A 14,819-nucleotide genomic window follows, 5' to 3' on the forward strand; every position below is an offset into this window, starting at 1 on the left:
GGGGATGAGCACAAAGTATATGTACCCTTCACCCCTTTGAATCCATGCTAACACAGCTTGGGGCTTTCTTTTAACCTGCTTTAGGAGGGCTAAATTAAACATTGAAATTGGTGTAACAATAATTACTTCCATCCAAACTAGTAACACGTTCACAAGGTTTTGGATACTATTATTAAGAAGTTTAGTTGAATTATTTTTAGTGGAAAAAATAGATATCTGAGTATGTATTAAGCATGTGTTAAGCTTATTACTATTCATTAGTAATAAATGCTATCATACTTCTATATATAGTTTAGGTGTTAGTTACTCCAGATGATCACTGCTTTTAGAATTTATTTCCCTCTTACTGTAGCTACTAAATTGCTAGCCAAATTGTTTGTAGTTATCCTCAAAATATGGTTTTCATTGCCCAAAGGTTTAAGTAATTTGACCATGCAATGTCAATCCAGAATACATCAAATTCTGATGAAATTGTCATCCTTTTCTGCAGGATTAACAGCTCACAGCAGAATACCCAGTGGGGCAAGAAGTTACAAATGCACCATCCCAGACCTGACTCTCAATGGCCCCACAGATAATCTTAATATGGGTCGAGGAGATAAGAAGCACCTCCACGATGTCTTTGCAGATTGTGGGATCAGCTGCAGCAGAATGGAACCATGTGCCCGGAGCAGCCGCAAATTGCAGATCTCACCAAGGGATATGACAGTAGATTAAATGAAGTAGCAATCTGACAGCTACATTATTTCCATGTCAGTACTTCCTAACTGTGCTCCCTGGAAATTCTCCCTTCCCTAGATCAATGAATCCAAAACAGATCAGATTTTATACTGTTGCAGTGTAACTGTGCCCATTTTGCAGCTAAGGAAGTAATGACGGGTAAATTTAGGCCTCTACGTGATAAAACTCAGGATTAAAAGTATCTATTGAATATTCAGAATCTTGGTAAGTGCTTTCTTTTAACTGGGACATGTTTTAAGGTCACACAGAAGTTAGATGGAAGTTAGTCCAGAGCTGGACCTTTTTTTTTTCATCATAGTATACTCAGGTTTCTCTAGCTATTTTGTATTTCTAAGGTCAGGTGAGTGAGATTCCCTGCAGTAAGGGGTTAATGGATGAGAAACTGAACCTCTTAGAGTCTGCTGGAGAAAGTTAAATCAGCACTGGAGTAATAAGAAAGAAAATGAAACAGAAACCAGGGCCCCCACAGAAAAAACAAAGCAAAAGCCCCACAAGATAATGAAGGATTTGTCAACCTTTTCATGTACCTTTGTGGTTAACTGTTTATCTGGATGTACCACAGTCTGAGGTTCTTTAACAACAACAACAAAAATTAAAAGTAAGTTCTTTTCTTCCCTCTGTATTGATCGAATGGAGTGTTGACATTATCATGAAATTCCTTGCATATCCCCTTAATTGGAGCTGATTTTACTGCTGTGTTTGACTGACAGACAAGAGTGAACATGAAAAAGAAGGACCTTTTCTGCCCTCCGCCTGCACCACATACATCGAGCACGTCATCTGGAAATTCTAATCTATCTCATGGTGCTGAAAATGTACACTGGAAACCAGTGAGTGCTCACCCTCACTGCCTTGAACCTTGCTCTTAAAAAGCAGCAATCACCCATTTCCCCTCAAAAATTCACGAACAGCTGAACAGACCAAGGAAGCCAGAACAATGTGTCCAACCCACCATCCCTCTGCCTTCCATTCTACCACTTCAGTGTCTAAACTTTTTTGTCCATGTGAGTAAAGATTTTGAAAGGATTCCATGCAAACAAGTGATTTGCAAATATCCAAGTCTAAATATTATGTAAGATGTCAAAGGTTGATGTCCAAAGGGTTTGGAGACAGTGATGTTTGTTTGGAAAAGTAGAGTCCTTATTCTTAACATTATTAATGCAGGGAGGTTGTCAAGTTTCCAAGTATAAACTTAAAAGACAGCCTCACTGTGTCCTTCCCATTAGAAACCAGTGTAGCCATCAGGATGGTAGGGTTCCTGCTGCCCAGCAGCTTTGTTCACTGTGCTCCTATTGTGCCCTGTGCACTTACAGAAAGAGAAAAGTCTTAGGGAAGGCACCAGAGCTGTGATTGTTCAGTGACAAAGACGGCTTTTTGTGACCACCCCTCTCTTTATGGAGAAAGACAGCATGAAAGGGATAAGTGATAGTGTTGCAATCTGTATAGTCTTTCAGTACATGCTTCCTGTGGTGTCTCTCAGCTCTATCTGTGAGCTCCCAACAGGCAGTACAGCCTCTGGAGGGAAACGAGGACTCCTCCACAGATAATGGAGCTGTGTGATTATTCAGCAGGAATGTTGGCAGAGAAAGCCCTGACTCCCCATCCTTGTTTTGAATAGACTTCAAGATTGATATCAGGAGTATCCCTGGATAGCTTGTGAGGTACCAGAACCTTGTAAGCTGCCTGAAGGGTGAGGCAGATGTAATTTGGCCCATCTCAAAGAAAACAATTTGTTATTCAGAACAACAACAACAAAAGATTAAAGGAGCATTCTGTGGTACCCCTGTGCAACAAAACGACATGAAGAATAGTCCTGGAAGGATCTCTTTCTGGACTTGAAGTTAGGCACTGAAAATGTATCATGATAGAAAACAATTTGTTTGTTGCTTAATTTTGCCTTCTGTGTTTGCGAGTTTAATGTCTCTTTCAAGGGGAGGCTTATGCAGTTGGATTTTAAACACCATGCAGAAATTCAAAGTCTGTTGCCTGTCAGGTTCTCTTAGTTTACTGGTTTCAGTTAGAAATGAGTGTTTTTAAATTATATAGGCGAGTTTGCCTGCTACTGTTCATGCACTAGAAGTCTCGTGAGTGAATAGCAAACTTTCAGGTTTTGTGATACTTCCTCTACAGTTCCATCAGAATGTCTGACCTCTCCTCTGATCTGAACCTTCCTTTGATCACAGCTACCTGTTAAGCCACTAGGGAACACCTGAATGTAGAGGAAGAGCAGTCTAGCTGAACAGCAGGTAGTTTTCTTGCACACTGCCACAGATAAGACTGTGAAGGTAAGCCTGCACAGGATGAAAAGATTCCATGAACAATGCAAAAAATTGACAGAGGAGACATATATCTTCAGTTATGTTGGCATTTTAAGTAACTGTGCTGCCCATCTTTGCTATTATACCTTTTTTGGTATACTGAGAGAATACCTGAAGATCCGTAAGTGGTTTAGGTCACAACAGGTTGATTGTTTTAGGGAGGTGTCATGATCAGACATTTTTCATGTTGCTGTTTTCCCTCTCCAGGTATTGAGGCACTGTCTGTCAGTGTTTTGGTAAAACATTCAAACCTGTGCTGCTGCTTACTTTGTCTGATTTTTAAAACATTCTATATTGTACGCAAAATCTTTCTGAGAAATATTTCAGGACTGCATGGTATGTTCAGGGTGTGTCTCCTGCAATAAGTGAATTTTGAAACATTGACTTGAAGAGCAGCTTTATTTGACTGTGCAATGTCCTGTGTGAGGAGCAGCTCTGAGAAGAGCATAACAAATAGTGCAGCACAAGTGAAAAAGCAATCTCAAACAGAAATTCCTAGAGAGTCTTAAGCCATAAAGGGCTCACTTGTTCCTTGGGTTAAATCCCGGCCCTATGAAGTCCATTGCTAAACTCTCGTTAACTTTAACAGGGCTGATACACTACCCTATTTGTTTCAGTTTTAAGAAGGTAAATCCTTTTGACATGTCTCTTATAGGCAAAGGGGCACACCAGTTGTCCAAGGACAGTTCCCTAAATTCTACCGAAAACACAGAAGGATGGAAAAATGAAGCAATTACTTTTCATTCAGGAGGCACAAGCTGTCCAAGATACAACCAAAAAGATTCATCAGAAACAGGAATGAATGATAATGCAGCCTCCCTAAATCCTCCTCATATTGAACAGGGCATGTGTGTAGCATGGTAAGCTAAGAGACTTCTCGGAACAGGTCAAACCACCCTTAGAATTATTATTCCCTAAGGTGGGAAATGCCCAGGATGTAATTCCTCATCCCATCCAAAATCAGCAAGAGATTGTGATTCAGGAGAGCTGACACAACTCATTGCTCATGCAGTAGGTAGACATTCTGTCTACATCATGCATTGTGACATTCATCTCACTTCGGAAATGAAAGGAGAATCCTGCTGAGTAAATTAGAATCAGTGGTAATACAGCTGTTAGGTACAAACATTTGTTTGGCATGAATCAATCTCAACTCTCCTGTAGTTTGCTTTGATGGTCTCTCTAGTATCTTGTTGACTAATGATGAGATCATGGTTTGTTAATCTAAGTGCATAAAGAAAACATTCTGCCAAGCAAAATGCAGACTCTGTTGCTGGCGTTTATTGCAGTTGTTTATAGACCTTTTGTTTACACAGGCATCCAAACCAATTTGTTGGATATTTATTTGAGTTACTCTACAGAACTGCATGAACACAGACCTGAATCCTATCTTTAATCTGTCTGCATTTTAATGGGTCATAGTTTGAACAAAGTGGAAACCAGCCACTTAGGATACATTTCTTGTTGGCTAGGGCTTCAAAAGTTTTGTGTGTTATCTATAATTCTCATCTTGAGAGTGTTTAGCGACTGGAAAGAGTTGTAAGCCACTCTGATCTGGAGGTAACACATTTGTTTTTGAACAGAAGTTACTAGAACTCATTAAACTTTTGCAACCAGTAAAAAACAATTTAAAATCCAGACAGTGCTTTCAGTGCACATATTTTTAAATGTTAACTTCTTGCTCTCCATACTCATCTCTAATCTTAAGCCCAGAAGATATTGCATCCAAGTATTCCATGTGCACCAGGAATTTAGGGGTATGCAGTTCCTTTTCAAAGAGAACACATATGTTCAGACATGGCCAGACAGCTTGCAGCAGTCAAAATGGCTGGATTTGAAAAGCCTGCAGCTGAATTCACATGTTTGAGTGGAAATAAAGGCAAATGAAGAGTAAAGCAGCTTCTGATGTCTGCCTTTCTCTGTTATTTCAAGGTCTCTCATGTTTGCTACTTAGCAAAACTAATTTCAGAAAATAAAAAGCTAATATTAAGAACCTCTCTGCTTTTCTGATGTATGTAAAAATTGTCCCCTCATCAGCATTTGTCCTGGAAATAAATAGTCCTCTGTGCATTTAACTAGGGAAGACAGGAGGCTTGTATAACCTCTCCTGTACTTCTGAGCTCTGTTCTTAAGGTTAGAAAATAAAAGTGACTTGAGTTTTTTTTTCATTAAATTGTTGCTAGTGATTTTTTTAAAGGAACTCAAATAGACAGGAATACATGGATCAATGAAGGAGCTGAGGCAGAGTAAAAGGGCAAGGCATGTATAGTGAACAAGCAGGATAACACAGGAGATAGCTGAGCTTTACAGGGCCACTCCCAAAGTCCTGGTGAGTCAGAGTTTCACTCAACAGCTAGGGGCTAGAAAGATCAAGGAGAAATATAGTAAGATGTATAAGATCTTTAAATCAATTTTGGGCTTTCAAGGGAGTGTAGGAAAGGAATAGGTGCAAGTGTTGACATGGTCAGATTGGCTGGAAGAAAGATTGGTTTTGGCACTTTATCTGATTGTGGAAGATGAGGGAAAAATGTGTGAGTGAAGCCTGAAAGGAGATTGCCATAATTAGAGAGGATCATAGATTAGCCCTGGTTCACTAAAAAACAACACAGTATAAATAAACACTTTTGTTAAAATGCCCATACTTCTGGAATCAAAGGCGGCACAATATTTTTAGCCTTGCTTTCATATTCAGCATGATTTTCTTTCGTTCAGCATGACAGTTGTCAAAGTGAAGTTCATAGCCTGACAGGTGGCTGCAGAACCTTTCCTAGCGAACTGTAGAGGGAAGAGGTTTGAGAGCTATGCACTAGGGGACTGGGAGAGAAGGTGATCCATGGCAGAGTGTTTCATAAGAAGCAGGCAGGTCAAGGAATGAAAGAGTTGGCAGACTAGTCTTTTTTTTTTTTTTTTTGAGTGAGCTAGACCATAAAAGGAAGGCTCAGAACAAAAGAGAATGTGGAATCAAACTGTGATGGTACCACTGAAAAGGGCTCTTTATGATTTTTCACATAGTGTTTTGGGGGAGTTTATGAAAAGTAAGTAGTAGTAATCAAAACAATTTTCAAAGACCTAGACAATCTAAGAAATTGAAAACAAATTGAGAGTGCAAACTGGGTCAGCATAGTAATCTAGAAATCAGTATCATAAATTAGAAGTCACATATGTGTTGTCCTTGCATAGGCATGGACTTGAGGTCTCACAACAGTCAGCAGTTTGAAGAGGTTCTGGACTAACACATGGATGACAAGGCCATTGGTTGCTATTAAAGACACTTGCCCATGCACCTTCAGGCTCAGGAAGTCTTTACAGTGTTGGTTACCAGAAGCTGTGAGGCTACAGCAAGGAAAGGATTACTCTACACATGCTCTCTTCTTGTGCAAGCATCTGTTGCTGGTCAGGCAAGCTGGATGGATCTTTGGTGTGGCTATATCAGGCTTTATCAAGGTACAGGCATGAGCTTGGCCCACTGGCTCATATTTCTATGGATTGTGTTCTACAAGTTTTGAGAAAACATTAACATGATTTTGTTTTATTTAATAGAAAAAGCAGGCTGCATTCTGCTTTAAAAAAAAACTTTGCAGGAAACAGATAATAATAGCCTGATTTTTACAGGCAAAGGAGGAGTTCTCATTAGCCATAAGTATATATTTCAAGGGTAAAGAACTTATATTTTTACCCAAAGAGCCTCATGGTGAAAACTTGAGAAAGCCCTGTGCTTCAGACATCTTAACTTGAAGATCACTGCTTTTGTATGGATAGGCTTTATCCTTCATTTGCTCAGGTTGAAAATATTAACTGCCTGGATGAAATGGGGGAATGGAAGTTAATCTTGTGGTACTTATGTATCTGATAGCTATCGGAAATCCACATCATTGGAGTGTACAGTTGACATGCATCAGACAAGACCAGAGAGACAAAATATTTCCATTATTATTATTTCATTAGAAATTGAAATCTGTTTTGGAGAAGTCAAAGACTCTAGTACAGCTCATATAACAGCATTGTGTTTAAAATGTTACAATGTTGACTTGCTGTTACAAAAATTCAGTGTTACAGGAAATAAGAAACAATATGGAATAGTTTACACTAACTCTGCATTAAAACGTTCCATCTGTTCTTGCTTTAGGTTCTTAGAGAATTGCTTTTTCATCTCTGTAATGCTTTTCACTTCCTATTAGTAAGGCTTTTAAAGGTAGTCACTGAGTTAGTATAAAACCCACAGCTTTTGAGTTTAAACGCCTATTAAAACTAAAGCTGTCTGGAACTACAATAAAAATTTATTTTGGCTACAAAAGACAACTTTGAAACCTAACCCATCTGTATTTTTCCTCCTCCAAACAGTGCAACATCCTGTATAATAGAATATTTATCTTAAACAGAGACCACATATCTTTATGAAAACAATTGTTTCAACTTAATTTATGGGGGGTAATCAGCTCATATTAAAGTTTTCAGTATTCCAGGATGCTGATATAAACTGGTTACAGGAGATGTAACAACTAGAGTAATTCCATATAACAATGTGAAATCTGATGTTACTATTGTATATTATATGTATATTATAATCTAAAATTGCCATAAAAATGTCATGTACAGCCATACAGTAATTGCAAAACAACCGTGTGTGTGCAAATTAGGCATATGACTGCAGCTACATCTTACTGGTAATTTAGGCTTGTGTATGGTGACTTCCAAACTCAATTACAGGATACTTCCACCAGAGTAATGTATTTGAAATAACTGAGCTGGTCTCTGCAATCCCTGGGCTGACTGGGAAGATACCCACAAATATCTAATAGGGCTACTCAGTCAATGAATTAGTTGACTTAAATCAAAACCAAATTGACTCATTGTGAAAAGCAGTATCCCTGGGATGCATAAAGCCTCCCACTGCATGAGTAGGAGTCAAACATATCAAAGAGACACCAAATCCCTGGGGTTTAGCTCCCTCCATACAATAGTTTGTCAGATTTTGAATTGAAAAGGGCTGGGTTTAGCACTCTCTAAATATAACCAGCCCTGAAACTCCCACTGAGATTCCTTTCTGTCTGCCTTCAGACGATGAGATAAGGCCCCTTCTCTTGTGACTTCAGTCTGGAGTACCTCTATCATCCCCACCCCAACCCTGATAACAGCCAGCTTTGCACATATTTGAGAGCAAGACACCATCTGAGTTTTGAGGGATTCCTTACTCTTTCTGTAGATTACAGCCTTCATCTTGAGACCAAGCTCTAACATCTGCATCATCAGGTTTGACAAGGCTCCGTGCTGGCTGCTGCATTTGGGTCATAACAACCACAGACAACACTACAGGCTTGGGGCAGAGTGGCAGGGAAGCTACCTGGAGGAAAAGGCCCTGGGGGGTGTTAATCGACAGTCAGCTGAGTATGAGCCAGCAGTGTGCCCAGGTGGCCAAGATGGCCAACAGACATCCTGGGGTGTGTCAGAAATAGTGTGACCAGCAGGACGAGGGAAGTGATTGTCCCCCTGTACTGTGCACTAGTGAGGCTACAACTTGAATACTGTGTTCAGTTTTGGGTCCCTCAGTACAAGGACATTGGAGTGTGTCTAGAGATGGACAATGAAGCTGGTGAAGGGTCTGGAGAATGAGTCTGATGAGGAGCGGCTCAGGGAGATGGGGATGTTTAGTCTGGAGAGAAGGAGGCTCACGGAAGACCGTATAGTTTTCTGCAACTACTGAAAGGAGGTTGCAGTAAGATGGAGGTCTGTATCTTCTCCCAAGTAACAAGTGATGGGATGAAAGGAAACGGCCTCAAGTCTCCTTTTCTCCCTGCATTCCTTCCTTTTTAGACTTCCTCCTCATCCTCATCAAAGTTGAAGTACATCCATCAAAGTTGAAGTACATTTCCCCCAGTTTGCCCCCTTCCATTCTCCTTTTCCCCAGGTATGCCAAGATACACAAATTATGGATGCTAAAGCAGCATTTATGAGTGCTGTGATATACATGGGATGTTGTGCCTACTTGCATGTGACTCACATCCTTGTAAGCCCACAGGAAACCCCAGCACTATTTTTCCAGGCATATCTCCTGTGCTGAGGTGCCGAGCACAGCAGGGGCTGGAGGAAAGGAGCCATTTCTGCCTTGGAAGTACTGTGGTACATAAGTTTAGCTGGGAAGCACTGTTATTTAGATGTAGCTCTTTTTCTCAGTGACAGTGAGAAATGTAGCACAAGGACTTAATACTATTATCCCAAGTATTTACCTACATTTTACAGTAACACATCTGTGAATGCTCTTACCTCAGTGGATCCAGTAAAAGCAATTTTATCAATGCCAACATGAGATGCTATGGCTGCCCCAACAATCGGACCAAATCCTGGCAAAATATTTACAACTCCTGGTGGGAAGCCAGCCTGTCAAATAGGAATGAATGAAACATGATTCATGAAAACTGACAGAGCACGTTAAACCAGGCATGTGCTGGTAGTCCCTTCCCCACAAGGAGAGACAGAGACATTCCTGTCAATTATTCTTACCTCCTTGATGAGGGCTCCCATATAGAGAGCGCTGAGTGGTGTTTGTTCTGCTGGTTTAATAACTACTGTATTGCCACAGCACAGAGCTGGAGCAATCTTCCATGCAAACATCAGCAGGGGGAAGTTCCACTGTAGGAAAAAATAAAAGTTGATAGATGGAAAAATATAGCAGTGTTGTTTTGTTTTCAAGATGTCAAGCTGCTACCTCACTTATTTCTCAGGCTGATCCTCAACATAAATCTTTCCCGGCACAAAGCAAGGATTTTTTGTTTTAAATTACTGCCATTAAGAAAGCGACAACTGTGACCTTTTAGTTCTTTCTCTCCTGTTCAATGAAATGCAGCCCCTACCCACAGGCTTCATAAAAGAATCTTCTGTTATCTGGTAATTTTTTTAGTCAGAAATTTTTATTTCGTTCACTGTTTTGCAATTGGTGCTTTTAAGTCCCCCATGACAAGTAGTTCTTCCTTCTGCTACATTTGGAAAGAATTGTTTGTTCATGCTGAAGTATTTTTGGATGTAAATTTCCTATCCTGGAATACATCTTAAGATATAAAATTTATACTTGAAATTATATAATCCTTAATTGGTGGGGTTACAATAAAAACCCCATAAGTGTCAATGCTCAGTCAAAGCATTTAATCTTCTTGAAAACTTCTTACTGAGCAGTTTATATGCAAGATGTTAAAAAAACAATAAAAAATGAGTCGACAAATGCTCTTTGTTGATGTAAAATTTTGTGCCATCATTAATTTCAACTCCATTTAACTGCAGCAGAAAATCTAGTGAATTACATTAGTTTGATGCACAAACAAGTTGTGATCAAAGACAGAGAGTAACAAGCCTTTCTGCATCAAGGCCCGATTCTAACAGGTTAAGTGGGCAGTCCCACTCATTTCAGTGGAAATGCCAGGCTAATAAAATAATGGTGTTTGGACAATCACTTTTACAAACGCATAAAATAATCTCCTTTGGAAAGAAAATAGAAAATATGGGTCACAAAGAGTCAGCCAGTGGCCAGAACATGTTACTGCCTGATGCATATCAGCTGCCACTCTCACAGACATCTCTCTAGCCCCTGGCTAGCTTGAAAAAATACACAACTGTCTTTCCTTCACTGAACACCCAATTTTTTACTCCCTCAGATGTTTATAAACTCCGGAGACAAAGTGATGTTCTAATTCCATCTCCAGTATATAAACCTGGGAGGGGAGCTCTAGGGCCAGCAGTGTGCTGACAGCCTGCACTTCTAATGGTATTTCAAGGAGAGCTCTGACGAGTTTTACAGGGCAGTATATAGCCCTGTTTATGCCTCAAAGCTGCCAAAGAGCAGATGTTTTGATGGAAGCTAGGATGTGAAAGAGGATGAGGAGTTTAGTGTTAGGCTTGTTGTTTAATTTTGTTTTTGTAATAAGTTATTTGCTGGTGTAATGGCTAAGTGCAGGCAGCGGCCAGGGGCTGTACTGTGGCTGGCAGCTAGGCAGGAAATCATGGAACCGCTTAGTAGCAGTGGTAGGATAGGTGCATGTGACAGTCATGTTGAGGTTTTGGAGGACAAACTTGGGGGAAGAATGAACAAGTATGGTAGGTGGTTGAGCACCTCAACAAAGAGTTTTACAAATCTAAACTAAATAAATCCTGCTTTTGGTGTGATCTTTTGCCCGTGGCCAAGTTTCTTCAACGGATCTGTCAGTTGAGCTCAATGAGACAAGCCTAAGTGATGTCCAGCAGCTTTGGGGTTTGATGCTGAAGTTGTCATTTTGCTTATCCATGTGCTTGGCTAAAGAATGAGGACAGAGCTGTGGTATCATTCATTCATAAGAACCACTCTCCAGACAAGTCAGGAGATCATGAGGGTGTTTGCAGGATGGGTGTAGCTGTAAACTCTGAGTGGTTTCTCTCCAAACATGGCTGCATGTTTTTCTGCGTTTCTACAGAGTGCCAAACGTAATAGCCACCTCTTAACAAAGACATGAAATAACAGCAAATATAAACAGGGAAAAAAGGCTCAACATTGTTACTCTTTTCTGGCTGCTCCTCTTGATAGAATTGCTGCATGCTGCTGTTTAGTGGCTTTATGGTTAACGTGAACAAAATAAAAAAAATCAACAACAATTTCAGACACTGTCTTGATTAGTTCCCCAGTGCTTTGTCAAGGAAAAAAGCTTCCACACAGTATTTTAAAAGCTATATGCGAGCCTCTCATTGAAATTTCTGCCAAAGCCAGTTACCTTGTTCTTCTGAAAAAGTTAGCTTCCCATGCAATGTCCAGCGAGAGTATATTAAGAGGTACATTGGGGTATAGGGGGAGTATTAGATTTGATGAAATACTGCATTTCTCTCTTATAACAAATAAACCAAACATTTTATGTCTTTTATTAGATACATCACGTTAATTGTAATGCTATGTCTCCTGGAGTTTCCTTTTCTCCTCCAGCTTTGTAAAAGAAATAGCAGGAAAGAATGGAATTAAAATGCATCACATTCTCCCAGGAACCGAGGAGCCTGTTAAATCACAGTAAAAACTAAATAAATAAAAAGACTACCACAGCAAAGCATCAATTTTCCATAAGTTGTGTGAACATCCATAACCACTGACAGCATATTAACACTCTGTTTTGCTTTGCTTGTTTTAATCATGAGAATTCTATGACTTGAGAACTTAACTCCTAATAACAGAGCCTAAACCCTATTAGCATGTTCAAATAAGCATTTGCAGGGAGGCTGTTAAAGATATGTCAACAATATGAGCTCAGCTTTTTTCGTAATGGAAAACACACATAGCTGAAGACCATGTTTTATGTGTCTTTAAAGAGAGCTGGTTCAAATGAAAATAAATAGAAAGTGCTGGTAGAGATACTCACAGGGATGATCTGTCCACACACTCCGATGGGTTCGTGTCTTGTAAACGTAAAATAATCTCCATCTGAAACAGATGAGCATGGTTACTCTCAAGTGCAGTTTGACTTGGCAGAACAAAAAAAAAAAAAAAGGAGGGGGGGAAGCTCTAAGGATCAGCCTTTGATGGCAGTAAAAGAAATAAAGAGTAATGGAAATGTTTTTTTCATGAGCCAGTATGGGAAACCTAGGTTCAGGAGCAACCTAATTGTTCTTCCTGTAGAGCACAGGAAGCGGGCATCGCAGCAGAAAGTAGCCTGATGTATTCCATGGCAAAGAGGATGAGCTGTATAGCACAAAAAAAAGGCAGTAGCAAGAAAGCCACTCAGTGGCCTCTACTGATTTGAGGGTGAGAGAAGTGAGGGAACAGTCACAAAAGCAATTGCCTGAAAGGCAAGGCTGGAACACAGAAGTATAAACGTATACGTTCAAGCAGATGTGGCATAGCAGATATACACCTCACCCGTCTTCCATTGAAGACACAGACAGACTGAGGAGTGGAACTATGCACCACAAGCTGTAGCTGTGGAATGACAAGCGGAAGCCTGTGACTGATGTGTGCTTAAGCAAAATTTCTGCAGAAAACAATACTAAGGAGAATACAGGGGTCATCATAGAGCCGTGCTCTTATGGCTGACTGACCGTAGCAGAAATGTCCTCAGGCTAAATAGGCAGTCAATTTAAGTTGGCTGGGAAAAGTTGGATGCAGCAAGAAAACTAGACAACAGAGGATAAGAACAATTTTCACAAACCTTTTGGGCAAGGTAGAAGTGAGTGAAGAAATGAATGGACTAAATAATTGGAAACTTGTGAAATTACAGGCTTGTCTCACTAGACTTTTGACAGCAGTAAGAGTATAGACTAAGACAGATCCTAACAACAAAGATACAGGAAAAACAGGCTGCATATTCACAAACAGCAGGTGTGGATGGTATGAGACTAAAGGGAATTAACTCTTTGATAATTATTTTTAAGGTCATGATGAACAAAAATGGCAAAAAACCCCAGGGGAGAGAGATATCACTAGTTAAAGTGAGTGCTACGTTAGATCTGCAGTCTGAACTAAAGCCCGTTGAGCTCTGGGCAGCCTGAGTCAGGTCACGAAATAAACAGATCTGTAATTCATGGTCAAGTCTGCAGCCCGTGGGAAGCTTTGCCATGGCCTGGCCTGCTCAGAGCCGCAGGTCTCTGTGCTGGCTCATTCTGCACAGCTGGCACAAGTGGTTGCCATAAGGCTGCTGAAGTTCATGCTCAGTCACAAAGCTGCACGGTTGTTGCTGCTTCAGTGCTTGTCTGTAGTCTAGGAGGACATATCGAGTTCATACATGCTGTGATATGATGTGGGCTTCTTCCCAACTGATAAAGAGCAGGAAAATGACCTGCTCTGTGTGACGACTGGTTAAGATATTGTCTAACCACCAGCTTCATTAGTGTGATTGGCCTATATCTGTGCAAAGTCAGTTTACACACTTTTGAACCTAAATGGAGCCTTGTAGCTGTATAAACTAGCCCAGGCTCAAATCACCTCTGAATTTAGGTGAAATGTTTCTCAGTGAGGCTCCAACTGAGAGAAAAGCTACGGTAAAGGCATGAGCTGAATGTGCTCTTTGGCCTGTAGTGCTCAGACATCTAGAAAAAGTTGAATCTCATTCCTTACAAAAATAATTTCAGCTAAGTCTATGAGAATGACAAGAAGGGTACCTAGGCTCAATCACAGGAGATGATTTACCAGGATAGGAGATAGAGGGAGGAAGGGAGGAAGAGGAGGAGAGATTCCAGTGCTTTTGCTCCCATTCTCCCTGTCCAATGCAGAAGTATGTGCTCTGCTTCATATGGTGTGAGAGCATGCAGGCAGCTGTGGCCTCTACTCCACTCAGTCTGGAGCTGCAGCCAGCCTTTTTCAATGTCGAGGAAAGACCTGACCACAACAGAGTGTACATTTTGGGAACCTGCTGCAATGTCCTGTATTATATGTCTGGTAAGAATAAATGGGTTAATCCATAAAGCTTCTTGGGATTGAGTAATGACTTCAACTTGAATTTGATTAGAAACAATTTCTTTTCAGGTCTGCTTAGTTCTGTACATCTGCTTTACAGGATTTGCTCAGTAGAAACCTGAGCTAGAGTAGCTAATACATCAGCTGGGGGCCACATACAGAGTAATTAGGAGAAAGGTAACAATAGTCTGCAACCAAGACAATGGACAGAACAGAGGAAATAACTAAGGCAGGGAGTAAGAAAACAGTTAATCAGTTTGCTCTGCATTAACAACGTGTCATTGCACCATTTCGATCTTCAGATGCTTAAAAACTTCCCAGTGGAGGAAGAACATTTGTTTCACAAATTGAGATGATCAGTTGGATTT

At 40.4% G+C, this 14,819-nt stretch overlaps 1 protein-coding gene across 2 annotated transcripts in view; it reads right to left on the reverse strand.

Annotated features, from left to right (window-relative positions):
* The window catches only part of ALDH1A2 (aldehyde dehydrogenase 1 family member A2), a 57,785-nt gene that overhangs the window by 12,269 nt on the left and 30,697 nt on the right, over positions 1–14,819 (reverse strand). For both annotated transcript variants that reach the window (XM_061999865.1, XM_010207676.2), the window contains exons 5-7: positions 12,422–12,483; positions 9,558–9,686; positions 9,321–9,434 (exon numbers count right to left, since the gene is read on the reverse strand). In XM_061999865.1, coding sequence (XP_061855849.1) covers positions 9,321–9,434; positions 9,558–9,686; positions 12,422–12,483 — 305 coding nt within the window. The remainder of the gene's footprint in view (positions 1–9,320; positions 9,435–9,557; positions 9,687–12,421; positions 12,484–14,819) is intronic.

Source organism: Colius striatus, chromosome 7, assembly GCF_028858725.1.
Source record: "Colius striatus isolate bColStr4 chromosome 7, bColStr4.1.hap1, whole genome shotgun sequence".
Lineage (NCBI taxonomy): Eukaryota > Metazoa > Chordata > Aves > Coliiformes > Coliidae > Colius > Colius striatus.